The 17,803-nt window shown below is 46.2% G+C and overlaps 1 protein-coding gene across 1 annotated transcript in view; it reads left to right on the forward strand.

The window, feature by feature from the left end:
• SLC10A7 (solute carrier family 10 member 7) overlaps nt 1-17,803 on the forward strand; it is a 384,092-nt gene that overhangs the window by 118,401 nt on the left and 247,888 nt on the right. The window contains exon 4 of the mRNA XM_063920592.1: nt 16,879-16,954. Within this exon, the coding sequence (XP_063776662.1) occupies nt 16,879-16,954 (76 nt within the window). The remainder of the gene's footprint in view (nt 1-16,878; nt 16,955-17,803) is intronic.

A 17,803-nucleotide genomic window follows, 5' to 3' on the forward strand; every position in this document is an offset into this window, starting at 1 on the left:
AGTTGTACGGTGTGATTGGTGTGGCTGGTATGAGTCTTACCCGGGATTCAAATTGCCTCCCTTATTGTGTACGCTCGTCCGGGCACAGTACCTAACTGGAGTCTGGAGGAGGGTCATAGGGGGAGGAGCCAGTGCACACCACCTGATCTGGTAAAAGCTTTACTTTTTTGTGCCCTGTCTCCTGCGGAGCCGCTATTCCCCATGGTCCTTTCAGGAACCCCAGCATCCACTACGGACTCCGAGAAATAGAATTATCGGTAAGTAAATTCTTATTTTCTCTATCGTCCTAGTGGATGCTGGGGTTCCTGAAAGGACCATGGGGAATAGCGGCTCCGCAGGAGACAGGGCACAAAAAGTAAAGCTTTTCCGATCAGGTGGTGTGCACTGGCTCCTCCCCCTATGACCCTCCTCCAGACTCCAGTTAGATTTTTGTGCCCGGCCGAGAAGGGTGCAATCTAGGTGGCTCTCCTAAAGAGCTGCTTAGAGAAAGTTTAGCTAGGTTTTTTATGTTACAGTGATTCCTGCTGGCAACAGGATCACTGCAGCGAGGGACTGAGGGGAGAAGGAGTCAACTCACCTGCGTGCAGGATGGATTGGCTTCTTGGCTACTGGACATTAAGCTCCAGAGGGACGATCACAGGTACAGCCTGGATGGTCACCGGAGCCGCGCCGCCGGCCCCCTTGCAGATGCTGAAGACAGAAGAGGTCCAGAATCGGCGGCTGAAGACTCCTGCAGTCTTCTAAAGGTAGCGCACAGCACTGCAGCTGTGCGCCATTTTCCTCTCAGCACACTTCACACGGCAGTCACTGAGGGTGCAGGGCGCTGGGAGGGGGGCGCCCTGGGAGGCAAATGAGTACCTATAAAGGCTAAAAATACCTCACATATAGCCCTAGAGGCTATATGGAGATATTTAACCCCTGCCTGATTTCTCAAAATAGCGGGAGACGAGCCCGCCGGAAAAGGGGCGGGGCCTATCTCCTCAGCACACGGCGCCATTTCCTCTCACAGCTCCGCTGGTCAGGACGGCTCCCAGGTCTCTCCCCTGCACTGCACTACAGAAACAGGGTAAAACAGAGAGGGGGGGCAAATTTATGGCGATATTTTTATATAACAAAGCAGCTATAGGGGAGCACTTATTATAAGGCTATCCCTGATATATATATAGCGCTTTTGGTGTGTGCTGGCAAACTCTCCCTCTGTCTCCCCAAAGGGCTAGTGGGTCCTGTCTTCATTAGGAGCATTCCCTGTGTGTCTGCTGTGTGTCGGTACGTGTGTGTCGACATGTATGAGGACGATATTGGTGTGGAGGCGGAGCAATTGCCAAATATGGGGATGTCACCTCCTAGGGGGTCGACACCAGAATGGATGCCTTTATTTATGGAACTACGGGATAGTGTCAACACGCTAAAGCAGTCGTTTGACGACATGAGACGGCCGGACAATCAATTAGTGCCTGTCCAGGCGACTCAAACACCGTCAGGGGCTGTGAAACGCCCTTTGCCTCAGTCGGTCGACACAGACCCAGACACAGGCGATGACTCCAGTGGTGACGGTGACGAATCAACCGTATTTTCCAGTAGGGCCACACGTTATATGATTTTGGCAATGAAGGAGGCGTTACATTTAGCTGATACTACAGGTACCACTAAACAGGGTATTATGTGGGGTATGAAAAAACTACCTATAGTTTTTCCTGAATCAGAAGAACTAAATGACGTGTGTAATGAAGCGTGGGTTGCCCCTGATAAAAAGCTGATAATTTCAAAGAAATTATTGGCATTATACCCTTTCCCGCCAGAGGTTAGGGAGCGCTGGGAAACACCTCCTAGGGTGGACAAGGCGCTAACACGCTTATCTAAACAAGTGGCGTTACCCTCTCCTGAGACGGCCGCACTTAAAGATCCATCAGATAGGAGGATGGAAAATATCCAAAAAAGTATATACACACATGCAGGTGTTATACTACGACCAGCTGTAGCAACTGCCTGGATGGGCAGTGCGGGGGTAGTTTGGTCAGAATCCCTGATTGAAAATATTGATACCCTGGACAGGGACAATATTTTACTGTCGTTAGAACAAATAAAGGATGCATTTCTTTATATGCGTGATGCACAGAGGGATATATGCACACTGGCATCACGGGTAAGTGCTATGTCCATTTCGGCCAGAAGAGCTTTATGGACGCGACAGTGGACAGGAGATGCGGATTCAAAACGGCATATGGAAGTTTTGCCGTATAAGGGGGAGGAGTTATTTGGAGTCGGTCTATCAGATTTGGTGGCCACGGCTACAGCCGGGAAATCCACCTTTCTACCTCAAGTCACTCCCCAACAGAAAAAGGCACCGACTTTTCAACCGCAGCCCTTTCGTTCCTTTAAAAATAAGAGAGCAAAGGGCTATTCATATTTGCCACGAGGCAAAGGTCGAGGGAAGAGACAGCAACACGCAGCTCCTTCCCAGGATCAGAAGCCCTCCCCGGCTTCTACAAAAGCCTCAGCATGACGCTGGGGCTTCTCAAGCGGACTCGGGGACGGTGGGCGGTCGTCTCAAAAATTACAGCGCGCAGTGGGCTCACTCGCAAGTAGATCCCTGGATCCTGCAGATAATATCTCAGGGATACAGGTTGGAATTAGAGACAGATCCACCTCGCCGTTTCCTGAGGTCTGCTTTACCAACGTCCCCCTCCGAAAGGGAGACGGTGTTGGAAGCCATTCACAAGCTGTACTCTCAGCAGGTGATAGTCAAGGTACCTCTTCTGCAACAAGGGAAGGGGTATTATTCCACTCTTTTTGTGGTACCGAAGCCGGATGGCTCGGTAAGGCCTATTCTAAATCTGAAGTCCTTGAACCTGTACATAAAGAAGTTCAAGTTCAAAATGGAGTCACTCAGAGCAGTGATAGCGAACCTGGAAGAGGGGGACTTTATGGTATCCTTGGACATCAAGGATGCGTATCTCCACGTTCCAATTTACCCCTCACACCAGGGGTACCTCAGGTTCGTTGTACAAAACTGTCACTATCAGTTTCAGACGCTGCCGTTCGGATTGTCCACGGCACCTCGGATCTTTACAAAGGTAATGGCCGAGATGATGATTCTTCTTCGAAGAAAAGGCGTATTAATTATCCCATACTTGGACGATCTCCTAATAAGGGCGAGGTCCAGAGAACAGCTAGAGATGGGATTAGCACTGTCTCAAGAAGTGCTAAAACAGCACGGGTGGATTCTGAATATTCCAAAATCCCAGTTAATGCCGACAACTCGTCTGCTGTTCCTAGGGATGATTCTGGACACGGTTCAGAAAAAGGTTTTTCTCCCGGAGGAAAAAGCCAAGGAGTTATCCGAGCTTGTCAGGAACCTCCTAAAACCAGGAAAGGTGTCTGTACATCAATGCACAAGAGTCCTGGGGAAAATGGTGGCTTCTTACGAAGCGATTCCATTCGGCAGATTCCACGCAAGAATTTTCCAAAGGGATCTGTTGGACAAATGGTCAGGGTCGCATCTTCAGATGCACCTACGGATAACCCTGTCTCCAAGGACAAGGGTGTCTCTTCTGTGGTGGTTGCAGAGTGCTCATCTATTGGAGGGCCGCAGATTCGGCATACAGGATTGGATCCTGGTGACCACGGACGCCAGCCTGAGAGGCTGGGGAGCAGTCACACAAGGAAGAAACTTCCAGGGAGTATGGACGAGCCTGGAAACGTCTCTTCACATAAACATTCTGGAACTAAGAGCAATATACAATGCTCTAAACCAGGCAGAACCTCTGCTTCAGGGAAAACCGGTATTGATCCAGTCGGACAACATCACGGCAGTCGCCCATGTGAACAGACAGGGCGGCACAAGAAGCAGGAGGGCAATGGCAGAAGCTGCAAGGATTCTTCGCTGGGCAGAGAATCATGTGATAGCACTGTCAGCAGTGTTCATCCCGGGAGTGGACAACTGGGAAGCAGACTTCCTCAGCAGACACGATCTTCACCCGGGAGAGTGGGGACTTCATCCAGAAGTCTTCCACATGCTGGTAACCCGTTGGGAAAGACCAATGGTGGACATGATGGCGTCTCGCCTCAACAAAAAACTGGACAGGTATTGCGCCAGGTCAAGAGATCCGCAGGCAATAGCTGTGGACGCGCTGGTAACGCCTTGGGTGTACCAGTCGGTGTATGTGTTTCCTCCTCTGCCTCTCATACCAAAAGTATTGAGAATTATACGGCAAAGAGGCGTAAGAACGATACTAGTGGTTCCGGATTGGCCAAGGAGGACTTGGTACCCGGAACTTCAAGAGATGATCACGGAAGATCCGTGGCCTCTACCTCTAAGGAGGGACTTGCTTCAGCAGGGTCCCTGTCTGTTTCAAGACTTACCGCGGCTGCGTTTGACGGCATGGCGGTTGAACGCCGGATCCTAAAGGAAAGAGGCATGCCGGAAGAAGTCATTCCTACTTTGATTAAAGCAAGGAAGGAAGTAACCGTGCAACATTATCACCGAATTTGGCGAAAATATGTTGCGTGGTGCGAAGATCGGAGTGCTCCGACGGAGGAATTTCAACTGGGTCGATTCCTACATTTCCTGCAATCAGGATTGTCAATGGGTCTCAAATTGGGATCTATTAAGGTTCAAATTTCGGCCCTGTCGATTTTCTTTCAAAAAGAATTGGCTTCAGTCCCTGAAGTCCAGACCTTTGTTAAGGGAGTGCTGCATATACAGCCTCCTGTGGTGCCTCCAGTGGCACCGTGGGATCTAAATGTGGTTTTGGACTTCCTAAAATCTCATTGGTTTGAACCACTAAAAAAGGTGGATTTGAAATATCTCACATGGAAAGTGACCATGCTTCTAGCCCTGGCTTCTGCCAGGAGAGTGTCAGAATTGGCAGCTTTATCTTACAAAAGCCCATATCTGATTTTCCATTCGGACAGGGCAGAACTGCGGACTCGTCCGCATTTTCTCCCTAAGGTGGTGTCAGCATTTCATCTGAACCAGCCTATTGTAGTGCCTGCGGCTACAAGTGACTTGGAGGACTCCAAGTTACTGGACGTTGTCAGAGCATTAAAAATATATATTGCAAGGACAGCTGGAGTCAGAAAATCTGACTCGTTGTTTATATTGTATGCACCCAACAAGATGGGTGCTCCTGCGTCTAAGCAGACGATTGCTCGTTGGATCTGTAGCACAATCCAACTTGCACATTCTGTGGCAGGCTTGCCACAGCCTAAATCTGTAAAGGCCCACTCCACAAGGAAGGTGGGCTCATCTTGGGCGGCTGCCCGAGGGGTCTCGGCATTACAACTTTGCCGAGCAGCTACGTGGTCAGGGGAGAACACGTTTGTAAAATTTTACAAATTTGATACTCTGGCTAAGGAGGACCTGGAGTTCTCTCATTCGGTGCTGCAGAGTCATCCGCACTCTCCCGCCCGTTTGGGAGCTTTGGTATAATCCCCATGGTCCTTTCAGGAACCCCAGCATCCACTAGGACGATAGAGAAAATAAGATTTTACTTACCGATAAATCTATTTCTCGGAGTCCGTAGTGGATGCTGGGCGCCCATCCCAAGTGCGGATTATCTGCATAAATTGTACATAGTTATTGTTAACTAATTCGGGTTATTGTTGAAGGAAGCCATCTTTCAGAGGCTCCGCTGTTATCATACTGTTAACTGGGTTTAGATCACAAGTTGTACGGTGTGATTGGTGTGGCTGGTATGAGTCTTACCCGGGATTCAAAATCCTCCCTTATTGTGTACGCTCGTCCGGGCACAGTACCTAACTGGAGTCTGGAGGAGGGTCATAGGGGGAGGAGCCAGTGCACACCACCTGATCGGAAAAGCTTTACTTTTTGTGCCCTGTCTCCTGCGGAGCCGCTATTCCCCATGGTCCTTTCAGGAACCCCAGCATCCACTACGGACTCCGAGAAATAGATTTATCGGTAAGTAAAATCTTATTTTCTATGGCTAAAATACATCACATATAGCCCTTGAGGCTATATGGATGTATTTAACCCCTGCCATATATCGCAAACTCCGGGAGAAGAGCCCGCCGTTTTAGGGGGCGGGGCCTATTCTCCTCAGCACACAGCGCCATTTTCCTGCTCAGCTCCGCTGTGAGGAAGGCTCCCAGGACTCTCCCCTGCACTGCACTACAGAAACAGGGTAAAACAGAGAAGGGGGGCATATTTTGGCGATATTTTTATATATTAAGCGCATATAACAGAAACAACACCTTTTAGGGTTGTTTATATACATTTTTATAGCGCTTTGGTGTGTGCTGGCAAACTCTCCCTCTGTCTCCCCAAAGGGCTAGTGGGGTCCTGTCTTCGATAAGAGCATTCCCTGTGTGTCTGCTGTGTGTCGGTACGTGTGTGTCGACATGTATGAGGACGATGTTGGTGTGGAGGCGGAGCAATTGCCGGTAATGGTGATGTCACCCCCTAGGGAGTCGACACCGGAATGGATGGCTTTAATTATGGAATTACGTGATAATGTTAGCACGCTGCAAAAGTCAGTTGACGACATGAGACGGCCGGAAAACCAGTTAGTACCTGTCCAGGCGTCTCAGGCACCGTCAGGGGCTGTAAAACGTCCCTTACCTCAGTCAGTCGACACAGGTACCGACACAGATGAATCTAGTGTCGACGGTGAAGAAAGAAACGTATTTTCCAATAGGAAATATTATATGTTATATGATCACGGCAATGAAGGAGGCTTTGCATATCTCTGATACTGCAGGTACCTCAAAGGGGGGTATTATGTGGGGTGTGAAAAAACTACCTGTAGCTTTTCCAGAATCAGAGGAATTGAATGACGTGTGTGATGAAGCGTGGGTTAACCCCGATAGAAAACTGCTAATTTCAAAGAAGTTATTGGCATTATACCCTTTCCCACCAGAGGTTAGGGCGCGCTGGGAAACACCCCCTAGGGTGGATAAGGCGCTCACACGCTTATCAAAACAAGTGGCGTTACCGTCTCCTGATACGGCCGCCCTCAAGGATCCAGCTGATAGGAGGCTGAAAACTACCCTGAAGAGTATATACACACATACTGGTGTTATACTGCGACCAGCAATAGCCTCAGCCTGGATGTGCAGTGCTGGGGTGGTGTGGTCGGATTCCCTGACTGAAAATATTGATACCCTGGATAGGGACAGTATTTTATTGACTATAGAGCAATTAAAGGATGCTTTTCTTTATATGCGAGATGCTCAGAGGGATATTTGCACTCTGGCATCGAGAGTAAGTGCGATGTCCATATCTGCCAGAAGAAGTTTATGGACGCGATAGTGGTCAGGTGATGCGGATTCCAAACGGCATATGGAAGTATTGCCGTATAAAGGAGAGGAATTATTTGGGGTCGGTCTATCGGATCTGGTGGCCACGGCAACAGCCGGAAAATCCACTTTTTTACCTCAGGTCACCTCCCAACAGAAAAAGACACCGTCTTTTCAGCCGCAGTCCTTTCGTTCCTATAAGAACAAGCGGGCAAAAGGACAGTCATATTTGCCCAGAGGCAAAGGAAGGGGTAAGAGGGTGCAGCAAGCAACTACTTCCCACGAACAGAAGCCCTCCCCGGCTTCTACAAAGCCCTCAGCATGACGCTGGGGCTGTGCAAGCGGACTCAGGGGCGGTGGGGGGTCGACTAAAGATTTTCAGCACACAGTGGGCGCGCTCACAGGTGGACCCTTGGATCCTGCAGGTAGTATCTCAGGGTTACAAGTTGGAATTCGAAAAGTCTCCCCCTCGCCGGTTCCTAAAGTCTGCTTTACCAACGTCTCCCTCAGAAAGGGCGACGGTATTGGAAGCCATTCACAAGCTGTATTCTCAGCAGGTGATAGTCAAGGTACCCCTCCTACAACAGGGAAAGGGGTATTATTCCACACTATTTGTGGTACCGAAGCCGGACGGTTCGGTAAGACCTATTCTAAATCTGAAATCCTTGAACCTGTACATACAGAAATTCAAGTTCAAGATGGAGTCACTCAGAGCAGTGATAGCGAATCTGGAAGAAGGGGACTTCATGGTGTCCCTGGACATAAAAGATGCTTATCTGCATGTCCCAATTTACCCTTCACACCAAGGGTATCTCAGGTTCGTGATACAAAACTGTCATTATCAGTTTAAAACGCTGCCGTTTGGTTTGTCCACGGCACCTCTTTACCAAGGTAATGGCCGAAATGATGGTTCTTCTACGAAGAAAAGGCGTATTAATTATCCCTTACTTGGACGATCTCCTGATAAGGGCAAGGTCCAGAGAACAGCTGGAAGTCGGAGTAGCACTAACCCAAGTAGTGCTTCAACAACACGGGTGGATTCTGAATCTTCCAAAATCTCAATTGACCCCGACGACACGTCTGCTGTTCCTGGGAATGATTCTGGACACTGTTCAGAAAAAGGTGTTTCTCCCGGAGGAGAAAGCAAGGGAGTTATCCGAACTTGTCAGGAACCTCCTAAAACCAGGAAATGTGTCAGTACATCAATGCACAAGAGTCCTGGGAAAGATGGTGGCTTCTTACGAAGCAATTCCATTCGGCAGATTCCACGCACGAATATTTCAGTGGGATCTGCTGGACAAATGGTCCGGATCGCATCTGCACATGCATCAGCGGATAACACTGTCACCAAGAACAAGGGTGTCTCTTCTGTGGTGGTTGCAGAGTGCCCATCTGTTAGAGGGCCGCAGATTCGGCATACAGGACTGGGTCCTGGTGACTACGGATGCCAGCCTACGAGGCTGGGGAGCAGTCACACAGGGAAGAAACTTCCAGGGCGTGTGGTCAAACCTGGAGACGTCTCTTCACATAAATATACTGGAGCTAAGAGCGATTTACAATGCTCTAAGCCTGGCAAAACCGCTGCTTCAGGGTCAGCCGGTGTTGATCCAGTCGGACAACATCACGGCAGTCGCCCACGTAAACAGACAGGGCGGCACGAGAAGCAGAAGAGCAATGACAGAAGCTGCAAGGATTCTTCGCTGGGCGGAAAATCATGTCATAGCACTGTCAGCAGTGTTCATTCCGGGAGTGGACAACTGGGAAGCAGACTTCCTCAGCAGACACGACCTCCACCCGGGAGAGTGGGGACTTCATCCAGAAGTCTTCCACATGATTGTGAACCGTTGGGAAAAACCAAAGGTGGACATGATGGCGTCCCGCCTCAACAAGAAACTGGACAGATATTGCGCCAGGTCAAGAGACCCTCAGGCAATAGCTGTGGACGCTCTGGTAACACCGTGGGTGTACCAGTCCGTGTATGTGTTTCCTCCTCTGCCTCTCATACCAAAGGTACTGAGAATTATACGGCTACGGGGAGTAAGAACAATACTCGTGGCTCCGGATTGGCCGAGAAGGACTTGGTACCCGGAACTTCAAGAGATGCTCACGGAAGAGCCGTGGCCTCTACCGTTAAGAAGGGATCTGCTTCAGCAGGGACCTTGTATGTTCCAAGACTTACCGCGACTGCGTTTGACGGCATGGCGGTTGAACGCCGGATTCTAAAAGAAAAGGGCGTTCCAGAGGAAGTTATTCCTACCTTGATTAAAGCCAGGAAGGAAGTGACCGCACAACATTATCACCGCATTTGGAGAAAATATGTTGCGTGGTGTGAGGCCAAGAAGGCCCCAATGGAGGAATTTCAATTGGGTCGATTCCTACATTTCCTGCAGGCAGGATTGTCTATGGGCCTCAAATTGGGGTCTATTAAGGTTCAAATTTCGGCCTTATCGATTTTCTTCCAGAAAGAATTGGCTTCAGTGCCTGAAGTACAAACCTTTGTCAAAGGTGTACTACATATACAGCCCCCTCCAGTGGCACCGTGGGATCTCAACGTAGTTTTGGATTTTCTCAAATCCCATTGGTTTGAGCCGCTCAAATCGGTAGATTTGAAGTATCTTACATGGAAAGTAACCATGCTACTGGCCCTGGCTTCAGCCAGGAGAGTATCAGAGTTGGCGGCTTTATCGTACAAAAGCCCATATCTGATTTTCCATTCGGACAGGGCAGAACTGCGGACGCGTCCTCAGTTTCTGCCTAAGGTGGTTTCGGCTTTTCACTTGAACCAGCCTATTGTGGTGCCTGCGGCTACTAGCGACTTGGAGGTCTCCAAGTTGCTGGACGTTGTCAGAGCATTGAAAATATATATTTCAAGGACGGCTGGAGTCAGAAAATCTGACTCGCTGTTTATCCTGTATGCACCCAACAAGATGGGTGCTCCTGCGTCTAAGCAGACGATTGCTCGTTGGATCTGTAGCACAATCCAACTTGCACATTCTGTGGCAGGCCTGCCACAGCCTAAATCTGTAAATGCCCACTCCACAAGGAAGGTGGGCTCATCTTGGGCGGCTGCCCGAGGGGTCTCGGCATTACAACTTTGCCGAGCAGCTACGTGGTCAGGGGAGAACACGTTTGTAAAATTTTACAAATTTGATACTCTGGCTAAGGAGGACCTGGAGTTCTCTCATTCGGTGCTGCAGAGTCATCCGCACTCTCCCGCCCGTTTGGGAGCTTTGGTATAATCCCCATGGTCCTGACGGAGTCCCCAGCATCCACTAGGACGTTAGAGAAAATAAGAATTTACTTACCGATAATTCTATTTCTCATAGTCCGTAGTGGATGCTGGGCGCCCATCCCAAGTGCGGATTGTCTGCAATACTTGTACATAGTTATTGTTACAAAAATCGGGTTATTTATTGTTGTGAGCCATCTTTTCAGAGGCTTCTTCGTTGTTATCATACTGTTAACTGGGTTCAAATCACAAGTTGTACGGTGTGATTGGTGTGGCTGGTATGAGTCTTACCCGGGATTCAAGATCCTTCCTTATTGTTTACGCTCGTCCGGGCACAGTACCTAACTGAGGCTTGGAGGAGGGTCATAGGGGGAGGAGCCAGTACACACCATGTGATCCTAAAAGCTTACTTTTTGTGCCCTGTCTCCTGCGGAGCCGCTATTCCCCATGGTCCTGACGGAGTCCCCAGCATCCACTACGGACTATGAGAAATAGAATTATCGGTAAGTAAATTCTTATTTTTCACCACATTAACTAACTTGTCCAATTCAAGATAAAGGGGGTAATTCCGTCCTGATCACTAGGGTGCCTTTTTTTGCATCCCTGCGATCAGGTAATCGCCGCCTACAGGGGGAGGGTATGGAGTGTGTGCAGGTGTGAGATCACATTTGTAGTAGAACTGCACAAACATCAGTTTGTGCAGTTTCTGCTCAGCCCAGGACTTACTCAGCCGCTGCTGACGTCAGAATACCTCCCTCCAAACGCCTGGTCCCTCCTGCGTTTTCCCGGACACTCCTTGAAAACGGTCAGTTGCCACCCACAAACGCCCTCTTCCTGTCAATCTCCTTGTGATCGCCCATGCATTCTGAAATTTCGCACCATCCCGTCGCTGACCATGATCCCCATTGCTGCAGTCTGTCGCGCCTGCGTGTTGCGGTGCATGCACAGTTCAGATCTGATCTCAGGATGTGAGAAAATGCAGCATAGCGATCAGGTCTGAATTAACCCCAAAGTCTTATTTCTCCAGTTCCTCAATTGTTAGCAGACAGCTTGGAGAGATCCATATCCAGAACAACTCCAGGGTATTTGACGTTTTGCACTTTTTCTATAGTTTTTATTTCTGACCTCTTCCTATGCCTTTTATCAAAGCCTTTAAATCATCAAACAGAATTAATTGTCATTGCTTCAAAAACTACACGCTTACCTTCGCTCTGCTTTTATAACAAAAAACTTCACAATCCAATTTAGCATCATATTTAAGGAAAACAGAACAAGTTTTAGGGGGTTATATGCAAACCAATAAATGGAAGTAGTTAAAATGTGCAAAACCCTTTTGAACGAACAATTTACATAGTAATAATTAATTTTTCTTTATTTTCTTTCTTTTATAACCCTTCTATGACTTTATATATTTAATTTGATGTGATGCATGTCAAATCATTTCTTTTGGGTCTGCTTCTGGGGATCCGGTCTGAAGGTCGACACTGTCTAGGTCGACAATGTTTAGGTCGACCACTGTAGGTCGACAGTCACTAGGTCGACATGGATGGAAAGGTGACAGGGATTCTAGGTCGACAGGTCAAAAGGTCGACATGAGTTTTTCCAATTTTTTTTCTATTTTTGAACTTTTTCATACTTAACGATCCACGTTGACTACGATTGGAACGGTAATCTGTGCCAAGCGGAGCAGAGCGAAGGCACCATGCCCGAAGCATGGCGAGCGAAGTGAGCCATGCGAGGGGACACGGTGCACTAATTGGGGTTCCCGGTCACTTTACGAAGAAAACGACACCAAAAAACAAAAACCCTCATGTCGACCTTTTGACCTGTCGACCTACCACATGTCGACCTAGAAACCCTGTCAACCTTCCATCCATATCGACCTAGTGACTGTCGACCTATAGTGGTCGATCTAAACATTGTCGACCTAGATACTGTCGATTTGATGATCCACACCCCTGCTTCTGTGCCAGTTTCATCAGGTGTGCTGATGAGTGGGTATTATTAGTTGATGACCTTTTGGTTCCATTTATAAGTTGGAAAAAAAAAATCACAATTACATTGTTCGTTTGTAATGGGCACTCCTATTAATACTTATTACACATATCCTTTTCATTAAGAAAATGTAATGATCTGAAGCTTCTAATATATTTGCTTTACAAGTATTCTTTATGTTATCAAAGAATCACAATTTTAAAGCCTCCTAATACGCCACAGCTCTTTTGTGTAGAAAGAGAATTTGGATGGTTGTAAAGATGTGCTTTAATTCTGCATGCAGAAATATTTAAAGGTCTTGATATTGCTTATGTATCTGACTTATGGTAATGTTCAGTGGCTAGTTGACGGGTAGGAAGGATTAAGATGTCAAGAGAAATTAAGCTAAAGGCATCAGCCAATCAGTTGCATTCATCACGCCGAGCGTGAAACCTTCTTGTATTTAAATCTGATCGTCTCATGTGTGACACTGAGCTCTTCGTTAAGCACTAATAAGTGTCCTTTATTCCCATTCCACTGCAGACATACTGTCTTCCCTTCTGCTATCCCCATGTCAAAAGTACTTTCAAAATTGGTCCCTTATAATGATTCCAAGTGCTTAATGCATTTGGGTTTATAAACCAGTCACTCCCTTAGGGTTTGATGGGTTGGATGAATATAGAAAGGGATCAAACCTTCATTGAATTACAACTCTTGTAGAGTAAAAGAGAAGAGGCCAAATCCCAAAGACAATAGTGAAAGATGTAGTGGTGTACATTAAATCTTTCCTTCTCATTCATATTCTTCTCCCTTGCCGGAATGTAGGATAATTGCAGCTTGAAATCATCACAGCTGATTTTTCTTGTGATATTAGAGATGGCCACAGTTAGACTCCTTAGCATGTTCCTTTTAGTATACATATTTTTGTGTTTGTATATGTTGGCTGCCGCAAATCGGGTATGATAATCTCACCAAGTCATTTTATTGACTAGATTAGATTTGTGCCAGTAGTTATAGTGTGACCTTATATTTACCTTATTATTTTTCTCCGGTGCTCTATGCAAAAATCCACCTCCTTTTATTGTACCTTATTGTTATCTCCTGTTCTCTCCGGCATCATAGTCATCATCTTTAAAACTCATGTGCTCCTAATGAATCATTATGTAGTTAAATGTAAATGATCCTCCAATAGTACATGGCATTTTTTGGAAATACTCTATTTCCACTTAATTCTAAGGTCTTGAGCAAAAAACTTAAGACTGAAAGTTAAAGTGCATGTCTGAAAAAAAAGTATTTTTTCTTAATTGACCTCTGTAATCAATATATTCTACTTCTTACCGCCATACATAACGCGAACCCCTGAGTGTCCCAGTAATTGATAATTGTGCCAGCCACAATCCCTAATCTCGCCTTGACCTAAGTAGCACTGAATATATAGCTCCCTTAGGAAGAGATTGAAGAGTGTTTATAATCATTGTGGTTTGGGAGATTGCAGTACATACTGGTAATACAGAGAGAGTTGGAAAATCCAAATAGTCATTTTGAAGATGTATTACACAAGTGATGCAACAAAGACTTTGTGCAGATTCACTTCAGAGCAAATCGTTTGTGGGGTTTTCTCTGTTTAGTTTAGGATCTATTTGTAAAACAGACAGCAAGTACAATGACAGGATATATTGATAGGGATTACAGATTTAGGAGCTCATGACACAGCAACCATGTCCTTGTACAGAATACGAATTAATATAATTATTACCTTTTTCTAAGGTTTAGCAAAAAACAACTTTCTAACTTCTAGTAAGTGCAAACGTTTTTTTTAAAGTTAGAGTTTTTATTGAGAGTGATCAGTAACCAAAACAATATCAAAGTTGTACAGGTTAAGATATTGAACATGCAGATAAAAGTTTTTACATACCACATCAGAATGAAATATACAGTTCTATCAGAATTTGGTTAATCCCAGTGGGTAATCGAAGAAGTCTGGCATGGTTAGTGTCTGTTCAGTCCTCGGTAATCAGGAAAAAGTGGTCCATTCTATAGTCTGTAACTACCAATCTTCTGTATTTAAATCAACAAATAAGATTCCTATGCATGCTGTGATTTTGGCAAGCAGTTTGGGTATTGTAGGCATCATGTTCTACATAGTGTACCATACTGTATATGGTTTAACCACTTAACTATTTTTCCCTTCAAAACTGTTCACATAATTGTTTTTTCAGTTAATATATAGGGGTTTATTCAATTGGTGTTGAAAACTGCCGTCTGTCGAAAAGACGGCAGTTTTCGACTTTTTAAGGTCGAATCGTGATTTGACCTATTCAGTCCTATTCGACAAGTCGTGGAATTCGACTTGTCGAAAAGCACGTGGATCGGCGGAATAGCTGGTAATCCACGTGCTTGTGCCGAAAACTGCAGCGCCGGAGACTGGGAGAGGCGGGGACGGGGTGAGCAACGATGGAGGACAGCCGCCGCTCACAGCAGTGAGCGGTGGCTGTGAGAGAGGGGGAGACGGGGAGTGGCGGCTGTTAGAGAGGGGGGGACGGGGAGGAGCGGCGGCTGTGAGACAGGAGGGACGGGGGAGAGCCGCGGGCAGATGGGGGAGAGCAGCGGCTATATAGCCACCGCTGTAGCGCTGCTCTCCCCTGTCTGCCCGCGGCTCTCTCTCCCTCCCCCCCCCCCCCCCCCTGCATCTCAATTCGACTTTTGCAAAAGTCGAATTGAGTTGTCCATTGAATAGGCCAGGTCAGATCCATTCCGACAAATGAATGTCGTAATTGATCCGACTTCAATTGAATATACCCCATAGTCTTAATAAAGTATTTACAAAAAATATTACATTATGCACATGCAGAACGGATCTCCTCCTCAAAAACTGGGGGGCATGGTGGGGCCGCGCAGTCGCATGTGATCTGACCATGCCAATTAAGTGGTTAAAAAGACTGCTGATGAACATCTGATTGGGATCTTTCAGATATTAGTAGAGACTGTTGGAAGGTCACCCAACGCTACTCTATTTATGCCCTTCTCTTATGTGAAAAATTCCTTAATCTAGTACAGGTTGAGTATCCTATATCCAAATATTCCGAAATACGGAATATTCCGAAATACGGACTTTTTTGTGTGAGAGTGGGATAGTGACACCTTTGTTTTTTGATGGCTCAATGTGCACAAACTTTGTTTAATACACAAAGTTATTAAAAATATTGTATTAAATGACCTTCAGGCTGTGTATATAAGGTGTATATGAAACATAAATGAATTGTGTGAATGTAGACACACTTTGTTTAACACACAAAGTTATAAAAAATATTGGCTAAAATTACCCTCAGGCTGTGTGTATAAGGTGCATATGTAACATAAATGCATTCTGTGCTTAGTTTTAGGTCACATCCCCATGATATCTCATTATGGTATGCAATTATTCCAAAATACGGAAAAATCCCATATACAAAATAACTCTGGTCCCAAGCATTTTGGATAAGAGATACTCAACCTGTATTAGCTCAGTCCCAAACTTTTAAGTGTTGCTCACTCACTATCACTATCACTCACTATCACTGTTTCTGTATTTTAGTTATGTCTTGTGCTGATTCCATCTCTTTGTTATGATGTTGTGTAATTATTACACTGTCCATTTGTATTTTATGTTCTTTTGTCTTTTAAACTTTTCAATAAAATGTAACAAAAGAGGTTTATTCTGTAGAATTGCTCCAGATGCTGAATACACTTGGGTTTGCTGGCAGTGTCTATAGGACACTGTGTGCTGCAAGAGTCCCTCTAGCTGGTGCACATGTGTATTCATTACTAACTCTGATACATTTTAAAACAGGTGGTCTGGAAGGGAGGCAGATAAGCTGACGTCGGGATCCCGACTAGCAGTGAAATGCCGCTGCCGGAATAACGGCGACACAGGCTATTCTCCCTCTGTGAGTGTCAATGCGGCGAGTGCAGCGAGCCCGCAAGGGGCTTTCTAGCGCTCTCCCTGCTTCCGGCATTACAGCGGATGGGATCCCGCTGTCGGGATCATGACAGCCGGGATCCCCTCAGCCAGCATTCCATACTGATCCCATCTGGAATATATGAACTGTTAGGGGCCTTGAGGACCGAGTTTGACACAGTACTCTAGTCACAGTGGGACAGATAGTGCTGCTAATTGGTTAGTGTTGCAATAACCATTAATTTCCTTCCCAGCAATAAAGGATTAATCTTAAAGTACTTTCTAGATGCACTACAAATTATCTACTATACAATTTCCATAGATATGAATGCGTTTTGAATTACCTTAGTTAATATTGTTTTTTTCTCAATTACCCTAATTTATATTCTAAAATACTGAATTTACATGGCATTTAACATATCTGATCATGAAACCTGTATTGACTTTTTTATTGGTCCTAATTAAGCTCCTTGTGTTCTAGTCTGCAGACGGTGAGCTGTATGCCTCCTCCTGTTTCCTCAGCAGTGATTTTGACCAAAGCGGTTGGTGGTAATGAGGTGAGTGTTCCATGTGTGTTATTTTCTGCATTCTATATGATATCCTGATGCCTGCTTACTGACAACATTGCCAGACACATTTTTATGGCAGTAAATTGGTTTATCACATATTGCTCTTTCTTTTTTTTTTTCACCTTGACTCTAATGCTTCAGCTTATGAGAAGATCCCACATCTGTGTGTTACATATGTGTATTCATGTCTGGTCTTGAGTGCTTGAACACATTTTTTGGTGTCGTCATGTGCGTATGATTTCACCTTGTTAACGTCATAATTTCTGCTTGGCTCAAACAGTGTACAGGCACCTGGTCGACATCATCAAATTGTTGGCAGGTTCACATTGTTGACATCTGAATGTTGCCATGTGAAATGTTGACATTCTGAGGATGCCAATAGTTAGTCGGGCACTACCGGGAAGGTTAGGGGGACAGCTGGGACCCGTAAGAGCCACTTGGATCAGGTACACTGGGACCAGGTAAGACACCGCTAGGCAACAGGGAATGTTTATCTGCAGCTCATCATGTTGACATATCCATGTAGGTATTCTCATTTCTCTAACGTCCTAAGTGGATGCTGGGGACTCCGTCAGGACCATGGGGAATAGCGGCTCCGCAGGAGACAGGGCACAAAAATAAAGCTTTAGGATTAGGTGGTGTGTACTGGCTCCTCCCCCTATGACCCTCCTCCAAGCCTCAGTTAGGTTTTTGTGCCCGTCCGAGCAGGGTGCAATCTAGGTGGCTCTCCTAAAGAGCTGCTTAGAAAAAGTTTTTAGGTTTTTTATTTTCAGTGAGTCCTGCTGGCAACAGGCTCACTGCATCGAGGGACTTAGGGGAGAGAATTTCAACTCACCT

This window comes from Pseudophryne corroboree, chromosome 1 (assembly GCF_028390025.1).
Source record: "Pseudophryne corroboree isolate aPseCor3 chromosome 1, aPseCor3.hap2, whole genome shotgun sequence".
NCBI lineage: Eukaryota > Metazoa > Chordata > Amphibia > Anura > Myobatrachidae > Pseudophryne > Pseudophryne corroboree.